The sequence below is a fragment of the Pleurodeles waltl genome, chromosome 4_1 (assembly GCF_031143425.1).
Source record: "Pleurodeles waltl isolate 20211129_DDA chromosome 4_1, aPleWal1.hap1.20221129, whole genome shotgun sequence".
Classification (NCBI taxonomy): domain Eukaryota; kingdom Metazoa; phylum Chordata; class Amphibia; order Caudata; family Salamandridae; genus Pleurodeles; species Pleurodeles waltl.
The window spans coordinates 665998568-666024350 of record NC_090442.1 but is presented as its reverse complement, the minus strand read 5'-3'; the positions used below and the strand labels follow the sequence as shown (position 1 = coordinate 666024350).

General features: G+C 40.7%; 1 protein-coding gene across 1 annotated transcript in view; it reads right to left on the bottom strand.

The window, feature by feature from the left end:
- CAND1 (cullin associated and neddylation dissociated 1) overlaps window positions 1-25528 on the bottom strand; it is a 300273-nt gene extending 274745 nt beyond the window's left edge. The window contains exon 1 of the mRNA XM_069229173.1: window positions 25037-25528. Within this exon, the coding sequence (XP_069085274.1) occupies window positions 25037-25104 (68 nt within the window). The 5' untranslated portion in view covers window positions 25105-25528. The remainder of the gene's footprint in view (window positions 1-25036) is intronic.
- Window positions 25529-25783: the final 255 nt, after the last annotated feature.

The window sequence follows — 25783 nt, the reverse complement described above, 5'->3', positions numbered from 1 at the left end:
AAATATTTTATTATGTTGACTGCACTGCTTAGAGCAGCCCCTAGAAGACACCACAATAAAATAGCATTCACAAGAAACATGGTCAGGTAATCATACAGTCAGATCTTAGAAATCTTAACCACATGAAAAAAGAATGGGGGGGAAGTAATGCAGCATAACCATATATGTAGCCCCTAGAGGAGATAGTACATTACACACTTTCAAGGCTAGCAGGCCTATTATATTGACACTACAAACAAGGCCCATAAAACATAACTTTTGCCTGCTGTAAAAAAATAATAAAAAAATAAAATAAAAAAAGTTCCAGGCATGAGAGAGCTTAAGAAGATAATGAATGGTGGTAGGGGTTATTATACTGGAGTCTTCACTAACAGTGTGGGGACCCAGAGGCGGTGTAGAAAGAGCAGGTTGCAGTGTATGTTTTAAGGGCTGTGCTGGGAGAGCCGCTTTCACTTTGCGAATTTGCTTTACGTAAAGCATTTACCAATTTCAGGTGTTAAGGGGAGAGCCATAAGAAATGACTCTGATTAGGTAACTGTTAAAAATGTGACCAGCGCTCCAATACCACCGATCGAGTTCACGCTGTTGCGCCTGTTTGCACTGTGAGGGCCATGGCCACCATGCAGCACGAAGGGGAAGGACAAAAGAAAAAATAGTTCGCCCACGCTGAAGTAGATCGGCAATCGTGCAATAATCAATGTAACAAGGGCAGTCTGCCAGGCATGGCATAAACAGCCTCAAGGTGGGACAAACGTAAAACATTTACCAATTCCATAAAGGGATTTTTGAAAGGAATGCCCAGGAACGAATTAAAGTGATGGGTGTGGTTAAAAGCCCACAATACTTACAAGAGGTCACAACGCTTATGTGCTTGACCTAAAAAAAATAAGAAGAAAAGTGCCAAAGCTCAACAGGTGCATACCCTTGGAACAATGTATTCATTAGCTGTGGGGGACGAATGGTTACAGATCAAACCTCTTCCGAGCATTGATGCTAAACTGCTTAACATGTTTAAAACGTTTTGCTGACTTAATGAGCTGTCCGAAGTTTGATGGTGGTCTGGCGGTACTCCAGCAGCTCCGCTACTACCAAGCAGCACAGCTTTGTATGTACTAGAATGGACTTGTACTGTGCCAGAGAGGCACTGATCCTTTATGGACCAATCCATTGCAGGTTTCCATACCTGGAAGGAGGTATACTCCCTCGTAAACATAGGGCTTGTACTCTCCCAATTTACTAGCGCAATGCTTAAAGTTTGGGATTCTGTTGCAGGCAGAGCAGGCCTTACAACTTTCCCTATGATCCCCAATACTGGCAAATCCCAACTCCCCCCAACTATTACCCCCCCCAACCCAACAGGATGCAGCTGGAGCTGTTCTGGCCATGGTGGGAGGGAGGCTGCAAGCGAGCTGGCTGCTTTTTCAACACTCAAGGGATAATCCCCTTTGACCAACTAAAAAGACGACTACTCGATGAATTACTCAGACCGTGTGCCTTATCTCCATCTTCACCACTTGGTATCTAGCCCTGGGACCCAGTAAGGGGCATGGAGACCAGTGACTCCTTTTAAGACGTGGATCCTCCTTAAGTCTGATGACAAATGTCTTACTTCTGAGCTCTATGCCCTCTTGGGAAGAAAGACGCACCCAATCAAACCTAAAGGGCAGCTTCGCTGTGAGGCTGAATTAGGCAGAACCATATCTACCAAAGAACGGGGAGACATTTTCTATAGGGCGTACCTCACCACTACAAAATGGCTAGTACCGAAACAGAGTATAAAATAGTTTCCTACTAGTTCCTGACCCCCAAAGAGTGCAGCAGTGGAATGCTGAGCGCTCAATAGTGTTGATGAGGGTGAGGCAACACAGGTACCCTTATCCACTTGCTTTGTCATTGTCTGAATCTCACTCGCTATTGAGAACAATTTCTACACAAGTGATTCAGCTTTCAATATAACCCTCCAATATCCTTTACAATCCAAAAGAGGGAGGCAAATAGCTTTGGCCCTGAGCGCAGCACACCAGGTCAATCTTTCCCTGTGGGGCACAGATAAAATACCAGACCACACTTCCTTGTTGCACAACAAGGAAACTCTGGTACATTTTGGGGTTGGAGCGGTTGTCCCCGTCAGCAAACCGAGACCGCATTGTATATTTCAGACTTATGGGTTCCCTTAATGTGCCTTCTTTCGTCTGAATTTCGAGAATGATCCTGTCCTACTTACCCGAGACTGCTCCCACTAATTCCAGATTTGCCCCTTGACATAGCTTCAAATTCCAACACAGTCCCCACACCCTTTGCATCCACATCCTGATCTGATTTAATGACAATGTCCACTTCCACTGAGCCAATACACAAAGAGAGGGGGGGGGGTGGGGGGAAGAGGGGAGAGGGGAGAGGTGGGTGAGACTTTATCTTTTTACTGATTCGTAGTGTTTTCTGCCTTGCTCTGATCTGCTGCCGGCTCCATGAGACAAGTAGCTCTCCTTGCTTCTACGCAGCCATCCCTATAGGTTGTAGGCGTCATGCTGTGTTCTTACTAAAGATGGCAGTATCGACAAACAGAATTCTTCCACAAAAATGTTTGCTGTACACTTTTTGAAAAAGTTTTACATTTCTTTTACTCCTATTTAAAGCACTGGTGAAAGCACCATATGTTTCATATCTTTATTTCTGGTATATGGAAGAATGCTTTCTTAAATAAATATATTTTTTAGTCTTTGTAGAAAATGTATTCTGTGAGCTCTTGTATCCAACTGTGGAAAAAGCAAAATTAGAAATGTGTGTTTAAGAATGCACGCCTGTTTGTTCCCTAGATGCAACAGAATTACCCTAATTGTACATAAGATTTATTACAAAATATATCAGGAGGTATTTTCTATTACATAACTTTTATGAAGTCCAGCTTCTACTCTCTACAACACGGACTCAGACCCATTTTAATGGTTCTTCGGTAAAGGGCCATTTATAACGTTAAATAGCTTCAAAGAAAAGGGTAGAAACACTCCTTCTCTATTTGCAGCTCAGGCATTCAGTTGGGGCAATATGACAGACGTGCTCACCAAAGTGATTGAGGAGACTGACCAGAGAAAGCTAATCTCCTTTATATAAAGGTGAAGCAGACAAGAGATACTAGCCTCAGCAAAACACAGGTGAGAATGCAGTCTACATCAAACTCCATAAGAGTAATGTTAGGACTATTGTGTGCCTACTTCTGGCTTGCACCATGCAATAATGGGCACAGCCTCACACACTGCAAATGTATACATCAATATCATATGCAAGCTTAAATGGGGACGTTTTACCCAGGAACTGGCTGTACGTGCACTGAATGTGTAATAGCTGAGGTATATTTTGTAGTTCTAGCCTGGAACTCTATTGCTGTCCTTCCATACCAACAAGTGACATTGGACAGAATACATGACTCAAATAAGCATACCGCACTCAACCATACTTGCTCTCCTTGGATATAGAGCAGAAATACCCAAGATATACAAAAAATGTTTATCTATGGCAGCAATACTGGCAGGAAGGAGAGACATCAGGAAATGGGTTACACTTAAAACACTGACATTTACTGAAAGGCTTAATGAAAGGATACACTGCAATGAGACGATGGATGCATAAGCAACGATGCTACAAACTGCAAGACAGAATATATCACATCCAAGTAGAATCTGAAAACAGCATATAAACAAAGCTCTGCTTAAATACAAGTGACCTACTGTTAAGACAGAAACAGTCTCTTTATGATAATGAACATGCACACCTCCCCCAAGTGCCCAACTGCACTGACGTATAGGTCCCTAATGCTGATATTTATTGTCACAGGCAAACATGGGTCATGCATGTGCACCAGGACATAGGCCTGTCTCATGGATTGCAGTCTTGTTTGACTGGGAGATGCATCCAAAGCAGCCCAGAGTACTGCATGTATGGTGTATGCATGTGCCTATGAGTGGTACACTACACGAAGGATGTAGTGCTGTGCAGTGCGTGCAGGATAAGTTCATGTGCTGACTGCATGTGTACTTGTGATGGTACAATACATGAATACACTGCATGCATGTTAGATGCACATGCTGGATTTATGTGCAACTGTGAGTGGTGCAATACATGAAGGGTGCACTAGGCGTATGTTAAATGCATATGCTGGATGTATGTGTACCTGTGGATGGTACAGTACATGGAGGGCCTTGGTTCCATTTTGGGAGATCCAGGCCTGAATGGTGTGACATGGTGTGAGGTAGGGAGATTCTGCACAATCCTCCCCACACCCCCCTCGTCCCAAGATTTGCAAATAGTTGCATTCCTGTAAGCTTATTAGATACACACTGGGGAGGGCAGGACCAGGTCTACCCTGTACACTTCAAAAGGTCTTCTTTAATTCAGGTAGGGATCATACGGAAGTGGCTTGGGCACACCTAAGGAAGGAGATAGGGCTGATAAATGAATCCTATGGCTCAAAAAATCTACCGACCACTTGCAATGGCTAGTCATAATTGATCAGGTCGAGCTATTTTTAGGACTTACTCGCCCCTTCTGGCAACTTGACAAAGAACAGGTATTCTGTTCAGTCTTAAAGTGGAGGGGCACTAAAAGAGGCCTTTAAATCTTGTACTTATGTCACATTCGCTCTGTGTTCACAGACAGAGGTCAAAAGTCAGGGTGTCTTACAATTAATTTTCCTCCTGACTGCATAGTTCCAGGACTTTGTAAGGTGAACTGTGTGACCTGCTGTTTAGGGTGTTTAAAAAAAAAAAAACCGATATAGGGCGTCAGGTTTTTCCTAACACACAACATTTAAATGACCAAGTCAACTGTACAAACATTTCAAAATACATTTCAGTAGTTGTTAAAGCCAATTTTTTGGGAATCTGAGTGATGAAAAAAATATTTTTATAGGATGAAAATAAATCAGAATACTTTAAGTGTTGATGTGCAAAGAATGTTTTCTAAAACCCAATTTTTGACAGAGTATTAATACAGTATAGAGTTTTACCAGTAAAGCTGCAAGTTAGTGGATAGGGTTTTAGACATTTCTTGGAAATTTACTGTGTGTTGATGACAATGCGCTACCACATCATGGTTTAGTAATCTATGTTAAAAGTGAGTGTTTAAACAAACTGAGAAACACTCCTGCCCTGATGGCAATACTGTTAGTAAACTAAAAGCGAGTCATGTGTCCCCTATATGTGGGCTAGAGTCTTGTGATACATGCAGCTAATTTTAGTCTACTTAATCAAACAAAAGAGGTTTTTTGTACTGCAGAAATGCTGAGCTCACATATTTGAAGGTGCAATCATATGTGAGAAAGAAGAAAAGGCGACTCTGTAAACTATTTGCCTAGGATCACACAATTTGAGACCCATTTGCGGGTCAAGTACATTACAGTTAGGTCGAGTAGATTGTTTAAGTTACTCGATCTGGAAGTCTAGTGACATTTTTATGAGGCCTGCTGGTCTAATCTTTTGATGCACCTGTCACTATGGCTGAAATCCAGGGGTGAAATTTAGTCACTCCCATGGACTGTGCTGTGGAACTATCAGCTTTGTAAAAATACTCCTGGTGTGACAGACTGCTCTTCAAATGGAAAAGGGAACAGAATAGTAGATACTTCAAAAGAAGCAGAACACCAACATAAAATTTCAAAGACTCAGACCCTAAATCATATTTGGTTTCTGGAAATTCACTATAAAAAGGGGGGGTTGAGGACCCAAACACTCATTTCCGATGCGGCCAGATGGGCTGTGTGAGGAGGGGAAGCCCTGCAAGACTTCTGCTTGTGACCAGGACTGGGGGCAAATGCCTGATATTTTCCCAGCTGGGTGAGGAGACATCACCCAGGGAATCCAAGACACCTGTCCTTGAGTCAGGGGCACCACCACCTGCCTGCTTGCCAAGACCAGTGTGCCCTGTGAGAAAGTGGAGAGTAAGGTCCAGTAGAGAGCCCTCCAGTGGGAAACCCTGTTGAGTGGGCTCTCTGCGCAAGGAAAAGGCTACTGCACCAATCTGGTTGCTGCCTGTGTGCAGGTCGGAGTCAGCAGCCCCCATAGGGCTGCTGTGAAGATAGCCATGAGAGAGACTGCAGGACCGTAAGGGGCAAATAATGCAAAGTAATATTGCAGAGACCCCGTATGCCAAGAGGGCGCACCGTGGAAAAGACAGCAGTGCGGTATGGGCTGAAGCCTTGTGTGGCAGCGGGGTGGCAACCCTGTCTGCAAGGATGGGCTACTGAGAATACTTGTGCCATGTTGATTGGGTTGTAGCCCGTAGACTGAGAACGGTGGTGATCCTTAGGTCACTGGAATCTACAGACAGTGACTGGTCAGATCCTGTTGAGCAAGTGAGGACATCGTGCTAGCACTGCCACCCAAGTTAGGAATCGAGAACTGGAGTGCTGAAATCATCTCCCTGAGACACTTGCCTGCCAGAGAGCAGAAAACCTCCAATCGCTGCTGGCGAGTGTGCCCTGCTGAGTGTCGCTGCTGAGCCCACATGCAGTCAACTAACCCAATTGGGACTAGAGCTGCTGCGAGCACCCACAGACAGGGTGCACTCCAGTATTATGCATGCTTCACACCGGAGAGGGTAAGGCTTGTTTTGGGCCTACTGGCATCAGGGAACTCAATGCTGAGAGAGCTGCAGCACTAGGACAGTTGAGTTGGACTTAAGAGTCACAGTGAAGTCTTGAGACACTGACTGCTTGTATGGCATTCCCTGGATACCACCAAGTGAATGGAGAAAAGCCAACATTGCTAACACAAGAATGGAATGGGGCAGGTAACTGCCATTGAAACACCTGAACCCAGACCTCAAGGGTAATTGTGTTACTGCATGGGCATGTCATATTTTTCCTTTGTGTTGGTAATAGTATAAATATACTTTTGTTCACTTAGGGGAACATTTGGCTGGACAATGGTTTATTTCTGCTGCCGAAAGCATTTTGAATTGCGAGCCCATATTCACTAACCTGTATACACACACACACACACACACACACCCCCACCCACCCTCGCAAAGGAGCCTTGGAACGCTCTACCAAGTTTACCACTGAGTGGTAAGTGCAGAAGGGGTACTTAGCCCAGTAGTTCAGAATCTATCTTAGGCCGGGCCTAGGGATATCAGGAGTAAAAAGCCCCAACCACCGCAGTTGGGCTTAGTAGCCCTCCGAAAGGAGTTCGGACACTTATGCCACACAACTAACAATTCTTAAAGAACCCACACACTGAGGTAAAATAACTGATTAGCCCAACAATTATACTAATCCGTAGATAGAGGTATATTACTTGTGGTACTGATATGTCTTAATAGATAAATGTATGGAGATATGAAAGAATTCATCACAAAATAGATTATATACCTAAGCATATATAACTCAACTATGTAAATTATTAAAATCAAAATAAAGAATTTTTAAAAGGGATATTTGTTACAAAAACAAAATCAATAAATGTTTATCATACTTATAAAACAATATTTTACTCAAATAATTTATGTTACCATTTCTTTGTTTTTTTAATCCCATTTAACATTATTTGTACCTAAGCCATGCATCACAAAACTAAAGTTAATGAGAATGCCACAGCCTGGTAAATATTACATTATACCAACCAAATCAAACAAATGTCATACTGCTCACATTAATATTTTAGAGGTTTCACATGAGCTGCATATTCACCATGTGGCTAAAGGCATGATATTTACTACAAAATTGAAGTCACTCAAAAAACAAATCTGAAAAAAAACACTCGATTATGAAACAACGTTAAAAGGCAGCGAGTTTTAGTTTCAATGCTGAACTCTCGGGGGGTCCTCAGTCACAGTGCCAATCACCCATGAGATTGCAAAACAGTCATTGATGCTTCCTACAAGCTGAGAAAGTCCGATGCTTCAGCAGCAACTATTTGGACAACAATGTACAAGAAAAACATTTAAAGTCTACAGCAATTAAGTCGTTGCGGAGCCTAATAAGAGTGCAGTACTTCTAAGAGAAAGGCAAGGGAGTAAAGTTTGCTTCCAAACACATGGAAAGCACAGAAGTATGTATATGTACATGGTACGGTTGAATGATAAAGAATATGACTTAAGAGTTTGTGCTGTCATACTCTTGTAGTTTCTTAAAGTGTGGTAAGGAGGTACTATATGTGATTACATACCATCCATTTTACCAATCCTAGGAAAATAACAGGTTGTTCTTGCCTGCTTTGATTAGAACTTGTGAAATCCAAGGTGAACATGTTGCTGCTGGGCTGTATTTGTCTACTTTCATAACACCACAATTAAGAATGTGGTCTCTAACTTTTTTTTTTTACATTTACTACAGGGGAGAATGTTTTGTCTTTTTTTAAAAAACGAAGCACATGGTGAATCACTGTATGATACAAAATAATGTTACTAAGCTTTCCCTGAAATATAATACATGTTATACTAGTAGCAATGGGATGCTACTGTAATCTATAGTTCAGAAATAAAACATAACAGCAAGATTTAAGGAACTATCACAACGCACTTAACAGTTTAGAGGCATTAACTCAGTTGAGTGAAAAATATTCCCCTTACTATATTGTACTATATTGTACTATATTGTACGGTAGATTAATGCAATGATATGAAAAATGCATTATTTACTTTTTACCATGTCAGACAAAAGTATTAATAAAACCCAAGTTAAAAGACAGCTGTTTGTAGAATGGGTTTATACAGATATGAAGACTGGTAACATTGAGTGTGGTGTGTGGACTGCAGTATAACAGATCAATCTACACGCAGCACTGACAGTGTTCACTCAAGGTAAGGGATATATATATTATTTTTGGGGGGGTTTCTCAAATGCAATCTGATTGGAAAAAAATCTCTGCTTCAATTTGTTTTCATTTTTTTTGGAAGAGGGGGGGATTAGCGATAGTATACTTCGTTTGAATTTCAGGCCAAAAACGTAATATTATGTTGACATGGCATAAATTGAGTGAAGAGAACTATAGAAACTCAATACAGAGACCTCAGTGAGGTATTGAGGCACTAAAGAGACAGGAATGCAGGAGCCAACTGAACAGAACTACTATGGAAAACTAAAAAGGTATGGCATACAAGGTGAGAAGCGATGATGCTAAAACTCAAATTGAAGGGAACTCCGCATCTAGGCAGTGTTTGAGCATAACATACTCCTAGGCTAGCTTGAGGAAAACGGAGCAAGAATAGGAGGATGGCCAGGCACGATTTGAGGGAACAAGGAAGCAGGGCTTGGTACACCTGTAGAATCAAAAGTAAACAAAATTGAGCTAATATTAGCAAACACATCTATCACAAGAGCAATAAGACTAAAAGTTGGTATCTTCTCTTTGCTACTGAGGAAAAGTAAACACTGTCATTTTACGGTGTACTCAATAGATACAAAAAATGTAATTATACAAGAAAATTAGAAACCCAACGATGTTACTGAAAAATAGTTGGACAGCCAGGATAAAAATCAGACAGCAACAGCTGCACACTAATAAATGTACATTTCTCTACAACACCTTCCCAATTAATAATAAAAAAAATTTTTACAAAAAAAAAAAGAATTACAGCAAAGTAGACCACAAATAGGAAACCAGCATTGTCAATGAAAATAGTTTTGGCCTTTGCAAGCCGGTGAGAGGATCATTACCGAACAAAAATAAAAATAAGAATGCATGCCACCATTTAAAAGAAGTGGCCATATGCTTACAAAAAGGTGCATTCAAAAACAAACATAGCAGATATCTTTAACAGAAGAAAAAAAGATGCTCCCAAGCAGCCAGGTGCCTATAGGCAGGCCTGCATGCATAAAAAAAAAAACGTTTTTAGCTTGAATGTGCATCACAGGAAAATAGGATTCTTATTCATGCACAGAAAATATACTATTGACTTTGAATTACTGTAAACTCAAGCGCTTAAGTTCACATTCTGAGGCAGATGTGTATATGTGAGAAGGAAAAATGCCAGTTTTCACAGTGCACAAGAGCCAATGGCTGAAGTGGCCTGATGCACTGCCCTGCTGCATGCTGCAGTGGGCGCGGAGAGAGAAGTAAAATGTGAATGACAGTGGAAGAGACCAGTCGGTGAAGAGGGCTGACACAAAGTCCCTTCTATGTATTAATATCAATAAATAAAAATAAATCATTAAATATACACTTTTTTTAAAAAATAAATGAGGCTATGCAAACAGCTAAAGATATCTCTTGCCAGAACCAATTACAAAAAAAAAAAAAACAATTAGATCCCTTGTCCTTTAATATGAACCCCATTTTCTTAGTACAAACCATCTATCTCTAGTAAACTGGCACACAGTCCTCCAAATGATGTACTCAATACTACTGTATACAGTCCGCAAAGGAATAAAGCTGGAGAGGTTTGTTAAAAACACAAGTCCATCTCCTGCACAGATGTAAGTTGAGAGGACGTCTGCAACATGGAAAGAGACGCAAGAGATGCAAAGTATATACATGCTCAAGGATTAGACATATTTGAAATCTTGGATAAGCCAAAAATTACCAGATTCTACTATTTAATGGGCACACAAATATTTTATTTTTTTTAAAACAAGGATAACACTGAAAATAAATGGTGAACATGGGACCCTCGTGTCCATTATTAAAGTCACCCTTAAATGAGATGGGTTTTGATGAAGAGTTATGTGTTGTGACAGGTGAGGATATGTCCTTTGTTGAATAATACTTAAATAAAGTGGCTAGAGCAAACAGATACAACTGACCAGGGTCTCCAAAGCAGTTAGTCAAAAAGAAGACATCCCATACTCGGCGCTAACATCAGGATAATCTTGGTACTTCATTGCGTGTATCCTCCATTTAGTAGAAATTGACATTTTGTCATTTAGAAGTCCATGGAAGATTTCATTATTACAGGACAATTGGGCACCTGATATACTAGGGTATGTCAATACTTCACTAGCAAAGCAGCCTTGTGAGGTATTTTTGTAATTATTTGAGGCAGTATTGGAAAAAAAAGCAATGGAATGTCTTATCAATCCATACTGTATGTGACCATAACCTTGCAATACAAACAGATGCAAGTAAAGGCAACAGAACCTCTGCCGATCAGCTAGTTTACATTTTTTGCTTACAACCAGGTAATGCATTTAACAAAACAGAGATCCTTCGGAAGGCTTATTCACTAATATGAAAATAGGGGTATAGGAGACTCTCAATCACCAGGGATTTCAAGTCAAGAATATAGAACACCACAATTAGCTATGCGATATGGCTGAACCGACTTTGAAATTCCAGGAACATTACATACATATAAGAGCACAGCACTTCTGCATCCTCAACTGATCAAATGGGCTACGGAAGTTAGTAATTACCCCATGGTCACCATAAATTAACAAGTGAGAAATTCAAAACAGACGTAAGTAAAAGATCATTGATGAGCTCGACAGTTACCATTACGCCCATCTAATTACTGCTTTTATGTAAATTCTGCATTGACAAAGGGGTTCAGAAGAAAATATTAAAGTTATGAGTAACAAACAAGTGTGTGATATCAAGTAGTGAGCTAAAAATACAATGGTATGGAATTGGTGTGGGGATGTTACTCAGTGATGCAGAAGATTGACAAATTTGATGCATCAATGTATACTGCAACTAACTTGCTACTAAAATGATCATCTACGTTTTAAGCACATAGGTGATTCCAAGACATTTACGTCAGAAACTGTGATTAGGAGAGGACTGCAGGAACAATGTAAAAAGATGAAAAGGTGCAAATATTGAAATGGTGCACCCAATATAAGAAAAAAGAAACAGAAGCAGACATTTGCCCTCTTATGTGAATGCACACATCATTAATGCTGCACTATTTTGCTAGCTATTTACAAAGAGGTGGGCAAGGGCGGAATACAAAGGAATTAGTGTGCTGGATAACGTAACTGTATAACTTATGCTGACCAAGTAACCTCTTGACAGGGGCTGGACAAGACAACTGACCGCTTGCAAAGAAACTATTGTGAAGGATTCTTGTATATTAAATTGGTTTCATATTCTTAACAAAAAAGAGGCTTCAGAATCAAGACAAATAGTCAAGTATTTCCACAAAAAAACATGTTGAGCCATGGCATTGATAATACACCTGTTTAAACCTATTTGTTGGACATGCCCACTGGTAAGATTATTTAAATAAAATGGGTCGAAAACAGGAGTCTGCAAACAATTGTAAACTGTTGACGTTGAGTCCAACTAAAAACACATTTGCAATTGAGATATCATGTTTTGGATAGGGGCACAGAAAAACATCCTCAGTCAAAACTTTGTCTTCTTCTGTGCTTCTATCCAACAGGCGATCTCTCAATTTTTGCAAATATGTTTGTAATTTCACTCAACCTACCAAGTCTTCTCCCTGAAACTTTTCTGCTTCACTTATATCGATGTTAGAAAATAGGAGTGCCATAAGTGATGTCGAGACGTTACAAGGAAAATATTGTAAAATGGCTAGGTTTAACCAAACTACAGACATATTTGCAAGAACGGAGATATCATTTCTTGGATAGAAGCAGAGAAAAAGACAGCTTTTGAGCAGGGGTGTAGTGGTGGCTAGTGTGATGACACTGGTTGAAATGGCAAGATGTGCTTGTTTCCAGAGATATTACTGACTTCACTTCTGAATTGTGCTTAACTGTGAAAAAAGATGAACAAATTGAATGAATGTTACATGTATTTAGCACATACCACCTCAGGAACAGATATTCAAGGGCTTCCAATACCACATTACCCAGAACAGAAGCAGGAGAACCGCAAGAACATTATTTGTTGAAAAGATAGGACTGTGGCCCCTTTCTCAAGCTTAGATAATTAGGCTGGGCCTATTTTTTTTTTTACCAGGAATTGGGACTTTGGTCACAAAAGATGTGAACAGGGTTACTGAGAAAACAGTGATCATGTAGGAATCTGACACAGCTCAGAACAATGTTTTATGGCAGAGGCAGAGTGCTTTGAGGAGACTTCTTTGGGCAATGGGTAGACAATTTAGTTGTCTTAGGTTGCTGGAACTTGGTGCATTTCTCTTCAGTACTATGCTGGTTTTTGCAGTGTACTGCACTCTGAGTACAAGGCAGGTGGGCAGGACAAGCAGTAGAGAATTACAACAGAGTAGCTTTGATATTATAAAGGGCTTGGACTGAATTTTTCCTTGACGAAGCTAGGAGTTACAGGAGGAACTTCCTGCTGACTACTAAAAGATGAAAATAAGAGGATGAAAGAAACTGGATATGTTCATAACTAAGTCTAGAATTAATGTGTCTCTCAGGTTACCAGGACGGGCAACCTATGGCAAGTGAGATTTTATCAGGGCAAGCTTTTTTTAGGGTCTACTGGCCCAATCTAGTGAGAGATAGCTTCAGCTGGGAAGCTAGAGGAGTGCTGTTCATTACCCAAGTGAATGAATAATTAAGACACCTTTAAATCTTGTCACGTAGGATGTTTATTAGAAGAAGGTGGTCATATGTCAGCTCAGGTCTTCTTATAAATTGCTTCATACTTTATCAGGGAGATACGCATTTACTTTTCTTAGACAGCAAAGTTAGAGGAATTTGTAAAGTGAACTGTTTGACAAATAGGCACAGATATAAATCGCTTGTAAATTATCTGTACAAATATTTCAAAAGCGAATTCATAAATTAAGAAAGCACTTTTTTCCAAACCTGGCGTGAGATTGAAACAAAGATTTTAATAGGATCAAATCAAATCACAATACTTTACTTGGTGGTGTGCAAATATTAAATATTTGCTGAAACCTGATGTCCACACATTATCGTTTACACGCTATTTTGTTTTATCAGTAAAACTGCATGTCAGTGGGAAACTTATTACCATTTCAAATAGGAATTTCTCTCTATCACTGACAGTGTGCTTCCACATAATGCTTTAGTGATGTATATTTATAAAGGAAGAGCCTTTAAATATGAACTCAAAAACATTCCTGCCTCTGTTCCGCTGACAATGCCATTAAGTAAACTAAGACAATCCAGGGATCATGTATACCCCCATATATGCAGGCAACATTTCTATTGTACATAGAGTAAAAGTTTGGTCTATTAAATCACACAAAATAGTTTTTCGTACAGTAGACATGCAGAACTCACATTTTAAGGTGCTCTTGCATGTCATAAAGAAGAAAAAAAACGACTTTGAAATAACATATTTGCTTAGGATCACACAATTTGAGACGAGTTTATGGGTCAAGAGCAATACAGCTAGGTTGAGCAGATTAATCAAGTCACTAGACCTGCAGGTTTAGTAAAGGTTTTCTGATTTTTCGAGGTCTGTGGCATGTATGCAGGGGGTGGTAGAGAACCTAAAGAGGTAGGCCACCATTCAGCTGTCCATATGCTGGGCTCTCCAAAAATAGGGACTTCTGTTTTGTCTCCATTAAGTACCGGAGAGTTATTTCGTATTCAGCTGGCGACTTCCCCAAGGCAGGACGAAAACTGATGATGCAACGTCAGCGTTTCCATCCAGCCTTAAGACGAAGTGGATATCTAAGTAATATCCAGTTGGTTAAGGCAACCTGATCACAGACACACTTAAACATCTTAGCTTGGATCAAGGTGTTGGACAGAGAGTGCTTAATGAAAACTATATATAGCAGATAAAGAGTGAAGCAGGATTATGTCCACAAATTCCTACTTTATAACATCTTAAGTGATTTAGAGGTGTTACAGGGAGAAGACATTGCCAATACAAGATTACCAATCACCTTTTAATGGACTGTAAAAGCCTGAAGTAGGCTATAAAAGCCTACAGTTTGAGAACGGGCCATTACGGCCATTATATTTAAGGATAGTTTTACATATCTTATTGAATTTAGCTCAGCTTTCATGGAAGGTGAACTACTAGCTTTTCAACTCTCACATAACAGGATTAGAGTGCTCAGATCTACTGTGCTGTATAGACTGCCAGGCTACAACTCTAACATGCTCACTAACTTACTTTCGTGGTAGTCCTCTTTAATACTTAATCACAATAAGTACTTAGTGATTGGAGACTTCAACCTACACGATGAGAACCTTGATGACACAATATGAAGATGGTTAGGGAGCGATATGCACATCTTCCTGCTTAAACAATTGGTCTCTGGATCAACACACATCGCAGGACACACCTTAGACATATTGTTCACTAACATAGAGCACACAACAATCCATAATATCAACAAATTCTTCCCTAACAAAGAAACCTGGCATTGACGCAACTATTCTATTGAACGTCCAACCAATCTCCTTGCACCCATATATGTAAAAAATTATGGAAAAGCTTGTAAATGTCCATCTTACCAGCTTTCTGAAACACAAATTGCTCAGTGCTTCACAAACAGGATTTAGGGCTAACAAGAGCACCGAAGCAACGCTACTTGCTGTCTTGGACAATATTAGATCTGAGGTAGATCAAGGAAAGGCCAAGTCCTGATTTTATTCAATTTGTCTGTGGCTTTTGATACAGTGTTTCATTATCTACTGATAAAGAGCCTATTTGAGATAGGGACTCATTGACAAGCTTTAAAATGGCTTGGCTCCTTTCTGAGTGACAGAACTTGATCCTTACACCTAGACATCTTTAGGTCGTCCTCCCCGAACCTCCAAATGTGAAATTCTTCAGGGCTCCTCAGTGGGCACTACACTTATTAATGTCCAAGTGTCATCCATTGCAGAAATTGTTAGAAAATTAGGTTTCGAAATCTGTTCTGATGCGGGTGACATGCAATTAGTCATCTCGATAGGAGATAACCATCAGGAAATTAGAGAGACTCTAATTGTCTTACAGAGGTGTCAAGCTGGATGAGGGCACACTGCCTGAAACAGAGTGCTGAAAAAGCAGAGATACTGCTGTTTGGCAGGACCAAACAGATCTGGAACTCATCCTGGTAGCCGACTGCCTTAGGTGCAAACCCCGAGCCCAAGAATGCAGCAAAAATCCTGGGCATCCTGATTGACAATTCTCTGTCGATGCAAGAGCAATTTATCTCCACCTGTTGAGAAAACTCTTCCAGAGGATTCTGGCAGACTTGCGTAGAACCGTAGTGCAGGCTTTACTAACAAGCCGTCTAGACTAAGAAATGCGCTTTACACTGGCATGGCGGATTATCTATTTTCCCACCTCCAGGTAATTTAAAATGCAGCAGCCAGACTTATTTGTAACAAAGATAAATTCAGCTCAGCTTCTGCTTGTTTAAGAACATTACACTGGCTGCCTATGCGCAAGCACACAAAGTTCAAAATTCTTTGCAACGTGCATACGGCACTATACAACTGCGGTCCCGAGATTCTTTGCTCTAGCCATCGATTTAATAGACCGCCCATAATTTAATATCTCAGAACCTAGCATTAGCTAAAACATCATTGTTTAATAAACTAAGGGCAGGTGGTCGCACTTTCTCCCACCTAGCAGCAGCACAATTGAAGTTACTGCCACTAGAAACTTGGCTCAAGGAGGAACATGCAACATTTAGAAGAAAAAAAAAAGAAAAAAAAACCTGGATCTTTCCGGACAGATTTTTCTATTTTCATTTTTATCTACATCTGTTGCACATGTGTTTTACATTTCGTGGGAGCAGCGTTCCTCAATGCTGTGATATTTCCCTGAGGATTAGTGAAGCGCTTTACAAAAAGCGTAAATAAACAAATACTCACTCACGACAATTACCTGACTACCACAATTCTTGAAGTGGGGTATGGCTGCTCATTCTGCAGTGTGGTTGGTAATGCAACTTAGGCACCAATTTGAGTTAAACATTAAAAATACAGACACAAGCTTTAGCAATTGTACGTTTTTTTGTTTGGCAACTGGGTCATGCAAATCGTACAGAAGTAAGGAATTATTGACACTTTTAGATGATACACTCTTTAACAACCCTTACCCTTCAAATATTTAACCAGATACATGTTGATTATGCTCCTGTGCCTATAGCATACATATAAACGCTAACCATACCATAGAAGAAAGACGACATATTGGGAGAGGGTTTTTGTGGGTAAAACTAAGAAGTAAGTCACAGACCTGCATAAGGTAGTGTGTGCTTGCATATAGCTACATAATGTTTGAGGATTATGTCTCTAGGTTTATTTAACGAACTAAAAGATCAAAGAGCTACTGTGCACTATTGCTTCCTTTGATATACAGGAGAAAATGCTTGCTGGAAGATGTGTGAGATGCACGCACTAATGAGAGCCTCATACTTGGCCTACTGGTGCAACAAAGATAAAATAATGAGTATTATGAAATTAAAATTACATTAGACAATACAGCAGCTGTCATCAGCAAAAAGTCAGCAGTCTCAGTCTAGCTTCTTCCTAAACTTTGCTTTCAAAACTGGGATGTTTTCTTATTTGAAAGATTGGAATTTGTGCATGTTTCAGACCACTTCTGTATGCAAAATTAAGTCCTTTGGTGAATCTATTAAAAAAAAAAAAAAAAAAATCATGCAAGCACAGCACAATGGTCAGCGCTTCTACCTATCAAAAGACTCCTACACGCCTACAAGTGTCAGCTCTATCTAGCTCAGATTTTTGTTGGAAAAATGACGTTAAACTACATAATGTATACCTGGAAAACACACTTTCACATCTTAGGGCATCGTGGAGCTAAGATAATAGATGCTACCCAACTCAATTTATCGACTATGACAGAGTGAAAGGCTGAGTAGGCCCATTGGGATTTGAACCTGTAAATGAGGTCAAACACGCAGCCAAGAGGGCATTCATTACTCCATTTAATAACCAAACCCACAGTTCATAAGCCCCTATGGTGGCATACAAAAGAAATGGACGTAATGCTGCCAAGTCCGTATGACCCTTCCCTATATCTCAGACCCTGGCGGGCTTGCTCCAAAGCTGCTTGTGCTGCAGAGGGGACGAGACCTACAGAGAACTATATCACCAAAACAAGAGCAATTATGGAAGACTGTTGGAATCCCCTACTTTCTTCTGTGTCTCTAGTAGGTTTTCACCTTTTGGACTGAGCTGCTCTTGGCTCAGTTAGTTGTATAGAAAGATGTAAACATCTAGACAGAACAGAGCATTTGCCTAAAAGATCCTTACGCTATCCTAGGCCTTATCACAGGTAATGGATGGTCGTCCTTCTCGTTTCAGAACCAGCTTCAAAGTAATTCCACGGCCAATGAAATCAAAGCACCAGTGAGGTCAACAAGCAACAGGTTGGTCTGATGCTGTAGAGTGTTTGTTTCCACCATCTCTCTTATCTATCAGCGCCCGCCTCAAGAATTAAAAGTGATCTATAGTGTGTAGTAACGAGCTAGAAGCAGGTAAGTTTTGAAGAATTTATTTCGTTCTTTAGTAAGCCCCGCACACCACGAAACGTCTCATCCGAGTCCTGACTTCAACTGCCAATCCCCGTGTTCCAATTGGAAGCTTCCACAATATGTTCCAATTCAACCCATCACTACACACCTTCCCTCTGAACATACATATATATATATATATACATATATACACACATTTTTTTTATATACAAACACAGTAAATCTACTAGAGGTAAAACATTTTGAAATAAAACATTGCAACACAAATTACAAATTCACTTTATATGGACATAACTAATGTACATAATCTCTCAATTTCATTGGTGTTCTGATATTCCTTCCGAACCTTCCCACCCTACCTCCGGAATTAGTATCCAAATATCCATTCTCAATTCTTGCTTCATTCTCATCTCTTACTTCTCGACTTTCCACTTCTCCTTCAATACTATTACCATCACACTCATCATCCATCCAGTCATAATTCCTTACACCACCCTTATCACACACATTTTTACATTTAGCCATTCGACTTAGATGCCACACCTTCCCATCACTCAATCGCGCCGAATTACAAAATAACTCAGTAACTTTCAAAGGTTCACTAAACCTACTTTCACCATTATTTACTTTACAACTTTTTTTTTTTTTTAACTCTTACCCAGTCTCCTACTATCACGGGAACCATTTTCACATTCTGCTTCCGATTATAATTTAACTTGTACATTTTTTTTTGCCTCTAATAGTTTTTTTTTTTTTTTTTACATTTTCCAATGACCATTCAGAAACTTTTCCTTCCCGAATCCATGCACACTCCTTACTTACTGGTTCCCTGCCTCTCATAATAACAAACGGACTTTTACCTGTGCTACCACTGGGTGTTATACTGTAAGCCAAAATCATTTTGAATACTTCCTTTTCCCAATTCAAACCGCTACTAACTGCCAATTGCAATGTGCTCTTAATTACTCGGTTAAACCGTTCAACTAAACCATTGCCTTCTGGATGATATACAGAAGTTAATTTGTGAAAGATTCCATTCCTTTGCAGGACTTTTTTGAAAATATCAGCAATAAATTGAGGGCTGTTATCAGAAATTACACATCTTGGTAGCCCCTCCTTCATAAACAACTTATACAGAAACCTCACGACATCCTCACTCTGCACATTATCAGTGATTTTCACTTCCGGCCATTTAGAAAAGTGATCCATTGCTACAATAATGAATTTCTTTTCACCCGTTTTATTTTCCACTGGTCCCATGATATCAATACCAATTTTATCCCATGGCATATTTGGGCAAGGAACGGGAAACAACGGCGGGTTGAAAGTCTTCCGTGTTTTGTCTGCATGCTCACACATGACACTCTCTCTTACTAATCTCTCCACCTCAACATCCAAACCAGGCCACCAGTACATGTTATTCACTCTCGCCTTGGTCTTGGATATACCTAAGTGCCCTTCATGACACACTCCCAATATTTTTGTACGCAGCGACTTTGGTGGGACAAACCTACCGCACCTCAAGAGGATATTTTGCTCTTCACTCAGCTCATTGCGAACTTCCCAAAAACTACGTTCTATTTCAGAGAATTCTTTTGTTCAGCCAACCAAGAGGCACATACGTCAATACTTTCTGTAATTCTTTATCAGTCTCCATGCCCATTTTCCACTCATCTATATTGACTCCATCCTGACCTTCATCAAATAACAAAGCAACCTGTTCACCCTCGACAAACTCCTCATCTGAATCCTTCCTAGAATCAAAAGGTAATGGTAGCCGACTTAAAAAATCTGCAACCCTATTCTTTGTACCAGGTATGTATTGTACTTCGTAATTGAAATCCAAAAGTTTCACAGACATTCTGGCTAGTCTAGCAGAAGCGTTCTGTAACCCCTTACTGGTAAGAACTTTCATCAAAGGCTTGTGATCAGTTCTTACAATCACTTTAAGTCCCCATATATATTGCCCAAGAACATGCTAACATCTCCTTTTCTATCACTGAGTATTTAATCTCTGCATTAGATAATGATCTTGAAGCGAAACCAACAATCCATTCCTCATTTTCATCATTCTTTTGTGATAAAACAGCCCCTAAACCTTTTGCGCTGGCATCTGTGGTGACAAATATTTTACTTAAAGGATCAAAACCTTTCAAGAAAGGAGCCTTACTAATGTCAACTTTCAGTTTGTCAAATTCCTCCTGACAATTCCTGGACTATACAAATTTAACGCTGGTCTTCAATAGTTGTCTTATGGCAAAAAAAAAAAATCTGAAAAATTCTTTATGAATTTCTAAATAAACTCCACCAGACCCAAAAAGGCTCGGACTTCGTCCTTATTGTGAGGAACAGGTGCCATCATGACCACTTTCACCAATTCTTCCTTGGGTTTTATGCCGTCCTCACTGATTTCATGACCAAGATATTTAACACTCCTGCTAGCAAATTTGCACTTTCCAAACTCCACAGTCAAACCTTTCATTTCAAACACATCCAATACCCGAAGTAATCCCTCATGTTCTTTCTTAGTCTTACCCATTATTAAACCATCGTCTTGAAAGAACATGACACCATTAATACCCAATAGTAAGTCACTCATGATTCTCTGGAACATCGCAGTGGCCGAAGCTAGCCCGAATGGTACCCTCGTGAATTGATAGCAACCAAATGGTGTTATGAACGTTAATTTCTTGCTACCCGAATCTAGCTTAATTTGGTGATATGCTGATTTTAAATCAAGAGTAGAAAACCAACTCATACCTTTCGTGTATGCAAACATATCATTTATCTTCGGTAGAGGGTACTGATCAATCATTATACTCTCATTCAGACTTCTCAAGTCGACACACAATCTGATCTTACCATTCGTACGTTTAACTACAACCAGGGGAGAAATCCACTCTGCTGATTCCACTCGCTCTATTATGCCCTCATTCGTGAGTCTTGTAAGTTCTCTTAAAACTTCATCTCTGACCGAGAAGGGTACATATCGAACTTTGTGAACAACTGGTTTGACACCACTTCTCAACACTATCTTATGACTATAATCGTTCAAACAACCCACTTTCCCTGAAAACACCTTGGGATATTTGTGAACAATTTCATCGTTATCAACGCTACTATCAGTTGATAGCACTGGCTCAAAACTATTGGGGTTAAGAATTATACCTAACTTTCCTTGATCTACCCACCCCAAAACTGAAGGTCCTTTTTCTGATATATACAATTTGCACATAGCCTTTTTTCCTTTAAATTCTAATTCCATATTTTTGTACCCTACAAAATTAATTCTCTCCCCAGTATAACTTTTTGCTTTCACATCCGTTCTATCAAGTATGTCTCCATATGTTACTTTGAATTTTTCTGACCAAATCTTTTTTTCAATTATGGAGAAAGGCGAACCCGAATCAACTGTTACATCAACAGCTATACCACCCATGTTCAGCACACATACAGGTTTTCTATTCAGTCCTTGTTCAATTTCCAGTAAATCATATTCAATGCAAAAGACCCCATTCTCATCATAATCCGAATCATTCTCTTCTCCAATAAACTCAATATTTCCTTTTTTTGTACTTTTGCAAACTCTAGCGAAATGCCCAATGCGACCACATAATGAACATTTCTGATTTTTAGCAGGACACTAATCAGCAAAATGGTCAGCACTTCCACATCTATACAAAATTGTAATATTGTGCTGATCTCGTTGTTGATTATGTTGATCTCGCTGATCCTCCTGTTTGTAACGCACACTCTTCGTGTCATTTTTGCAACTAGATTTTTCATTAGTAATCAAAACTTGTTTAATATCTTTCGTATCCTCTTCCATGGCTTTGACGCATCTACCAGTAAGTTCCGCTTTTTTAACTAGCGCAATAACTTCCTTCAACTGTGCTTCTCCATTTACCCACAATTTATCTTGAATGTTAGGATTACTGGTATGCATTACAATTTGATCATGGATGAATTCTTCTTGTAATCCTCCAAATCTGCACGTTTTAGCTAAGTTCTTAAGAGCTAATACATACTCTTCTACCGATTCAGATTTAGACTGTTTCCTTTGAAAAAAAATTAATCTGTCCACCGCTACGCAAACCGTCAGAGAGAAATTTGCGTCTAAATCCTCTAACGCAGTGGTTCCCAACCTGTGGGCCTGGGACCCCTGGGGGTCCTCGAAGACTCCTCAGGGGCTCCGTGACTGCTCAGAAAATGTAATAATATTAGGTTCCAACTATCAGTAATGACTCAGTGGGGGTACCCGGATTCCAATAATGATCCAGTGGGGGTCCCCGGGCTCCAGTATTGATAAAATGGGGGTCCACAGAAGTCAAAAGGTTGGGAACCACTGCTCTAACGCTTGTGTAAATACGTCCCCACTATCAGAATCACTCCTAGTTTTTTTTCCCATCTCATTGTACAGTTTCAAACCTCCAGGTCCTATGCAATTCAATAGAATTTTCTTTTTCTTTTCTGCAGAAAATTCTTCTTCAAAAAAGTGTCAATGTAATTGCAGAAATATTCTCTCCATTCTTGCCACTGTATGAAAGGTTCCCCTTTTGCTAAAAGAAATGGTTGGGGTGCTCGTAAATTCAAAGTAGACACTGTCTCACAAAAAGATGAATAAACCGTAAATTGGGTATTAAAAGTGAATATCCAGTTTTTTTTTTTTTTTTTTTTTTATTAAAACTGCTCCCCTATACAGATGCAACAATTGTCTAATCACTGAAACGCCAAGGAAAACATCAAAGAGCCTTTCTTAGAAGTGTTGTACTTAAGGTTCTTTCCTCTGAATTTCAGGAAAAGAGTGTAGCTTGTAGCCCAATCCTATGCGTGCCGACAGTTTACTTCCAGGGCGCGGTCTTCATAGCACACCCCGGGATCGATGCCACAGAGCGCGCAGCCTTTGTGCGCGATCTCGTGCACAGGATAACGCATGAGACGCGCGAGATGCACCCAACAGCTTTGGAAGCTGCCACAGCGCGCGAATTTAAAAGGCCTGGGTGCGACTCTTTTACAAATTGTGGACGGCACAGACTAGCAGCACCTACCAGGAACCGATAACGGAAGGAGGCTCCCAAACAAAAGTTATTGCCGGCATCCTGCACTTCGAAAGACGCGAAGAAGGAGCAGGTGCTGTCGAAGGAGACCAGAGTGGGGGCTGTCCTCTTCACTTGTCACCAATTTCTGTAGTAACGAGCTGGAAGCAGGTAAGTTTTGAAGAATTTATTTTGTTGTTTAGTAAGCCCCGCACACCACGAAACGTCTCATCCCAGTCCTGACTTCAACTGCCAATCCCCGTGTTCCAATTGGAACCTTCCACAATACGTTCCAATTCAACCCATCACTACATAGTGTTGCTCGGATTCACCTTACATATTGCCCTAGAGGCAGTGAAAAGGGTAACTGACGCCTACAGATATGAAATAGGGTCATACTCACTAGCACGACTTACTGTGGCAAAGAATGAATAAGCATAACCAAATCATAGTGAGTGTCTAGGCGTTCGCAGTTTATCCAGCATGAGTGGGTATGAGGCAATTAGGAGTACCTCGGCATATCCCATGACAACACTGAACATATCTCCATGAACTACGGCCTCAAAAACAAAAAACACAATGGTTTGTAGTAGTTGCGCTCATAAATCTGAGTAACTGTGTACCGCTAATGCACGCCTGCAAAGCTTTTCTGTTCAAACAGTCAAGGCTGTCAAAAATATTAAAATGTAAAATTAAAATTAAAAAAAACATGCAAACAATGGGTTTGCGCCTATTATTTGCATAAGGCAAGGCTACTCTACCTTAACCTGACAGAACCGACATAATGATCACCTTTGACAGCAATACTAAAGGGACACTCCACTGAATGAAGCTATATACGCTCACTACTGACAGAATCAAGAAAATTAGATACATGCAGGAACTACCCTCCACGAAGAAAAACATAGTTAAACTGAAAGCAGGAAGAGCACCGTCTTCATCACAATTTCCCTGAAGGCATGTTTCGGAGCTAAGCAGGCCACACCCATACCAGGGATCTGCTTGAGGAGCTGGAGGTATATATGGCAGGAGGCACTGAAGTCCGCGGAAGAAATGGTATGATGATCTACATAACCAGGATTTAAAGTGCACGTCATTTTTGTAAAGTAGTCGTGGGAGTAGATGGAATTGGCTACTTTGAAGTACACAGCAACTACTGGTGCTCGCAGGTACAAGAGGAGAATAACTCAGCTATGGGAAGATATGCAAAGTGCGTTTCTGTAATGTCAGTCGTCGGGGGTGGGTTGCAAGACCACAGACTACGTGGGGTTTGATCCATCCCATGACATTTTAACCTCAACTGGACGAAAGGGCTTTAAGAGAAAAGCGTAGATCCAATGTCCGGATGTTGCAAGTTTCAAGAATTGTTGTTTTGCAGCTACTGGGGCCTGTCATGATATGGAATAGCCACGGTGCGATGTGCTCTAGAGTCCCCGATTTTAATCTCGGAGACAGGGCCATTGTGAAGGGCTCTATATCTCGACGTTTCATAAACACGACGCAGTTTCGTGAGACGGAGTGAAACCCCGTGCAATGGTTTTATGGATCCCAAAAACGCCCTCCAGTATTCTACGGCACTTACAGACAAGAAGATGTAAATATAATCATTTGTGCTTGCCCTGGAGTGTCAGAAGTAGTGTGAGGAAGCTTATCATTGTTTTAGAGTCCATACAAGTGGCGTATATATAACGCAGAAAGGGCGCACCACTCACCTGAAGTCCTTGTCGCTGGATGTCATTTTCTCCAGCAGGTTGGAGATATGGTACGAGGCACTGGCCATGTTCCTAACGGGGATGGACACAGATATCTAGTTAGGAAAACTGACAGTGGAGGTTTGTGCTGCTCCCTCTGCTAATCGACCTTATATCCGGACCGTTGGCGCTCTACGAGGTGAGATCTACTGTATTTCTTGCCCAGGGCCCCGTGGTGGCGGCGCGGCCCTCTTTTAGAGACTGTACCCTGGGGGTTCCGGGCAGCTGGGCCCGCCCGGCCTCCCCGTGGTGTCCGAGGAAGATAAACCCTGCTTTCCGTCCGGGGAGGGAGGGAGGGTAGGGGGCTCGCGGGATGGGCGGCCAACAAGTCTCCCCCTCAGAGGCTTCGGTTGGTTCCTGGATCCTTCAAACAGTTCAGACAAGAAAAAAAAAACTAGTCCAGGAGAAGCAGAAGGAGGGAGGGCGGGGATTCGCGCACGACGCTCCGACGGAAAGGGTTAAAGTTCACGTAAGGCGCTGTGGCACGTAACTCAACCGCCTGCAAGAAATACGGCGTTTCTCATTGGCCTTTCCGTCGCGCCACCAGACGAAAATGTAATTGCAATTGGCGTGTGGAACCGTCAGTTAGTCCAAGACCTTTAACGTGAAATATTTTACACTGACATAAAGAAAGGACTATATTATTTGCTCCTTCCAATCTTAAATTAAATGAAATAGAAAAGGGACTAGGAAAGTACCGGGGGCCTC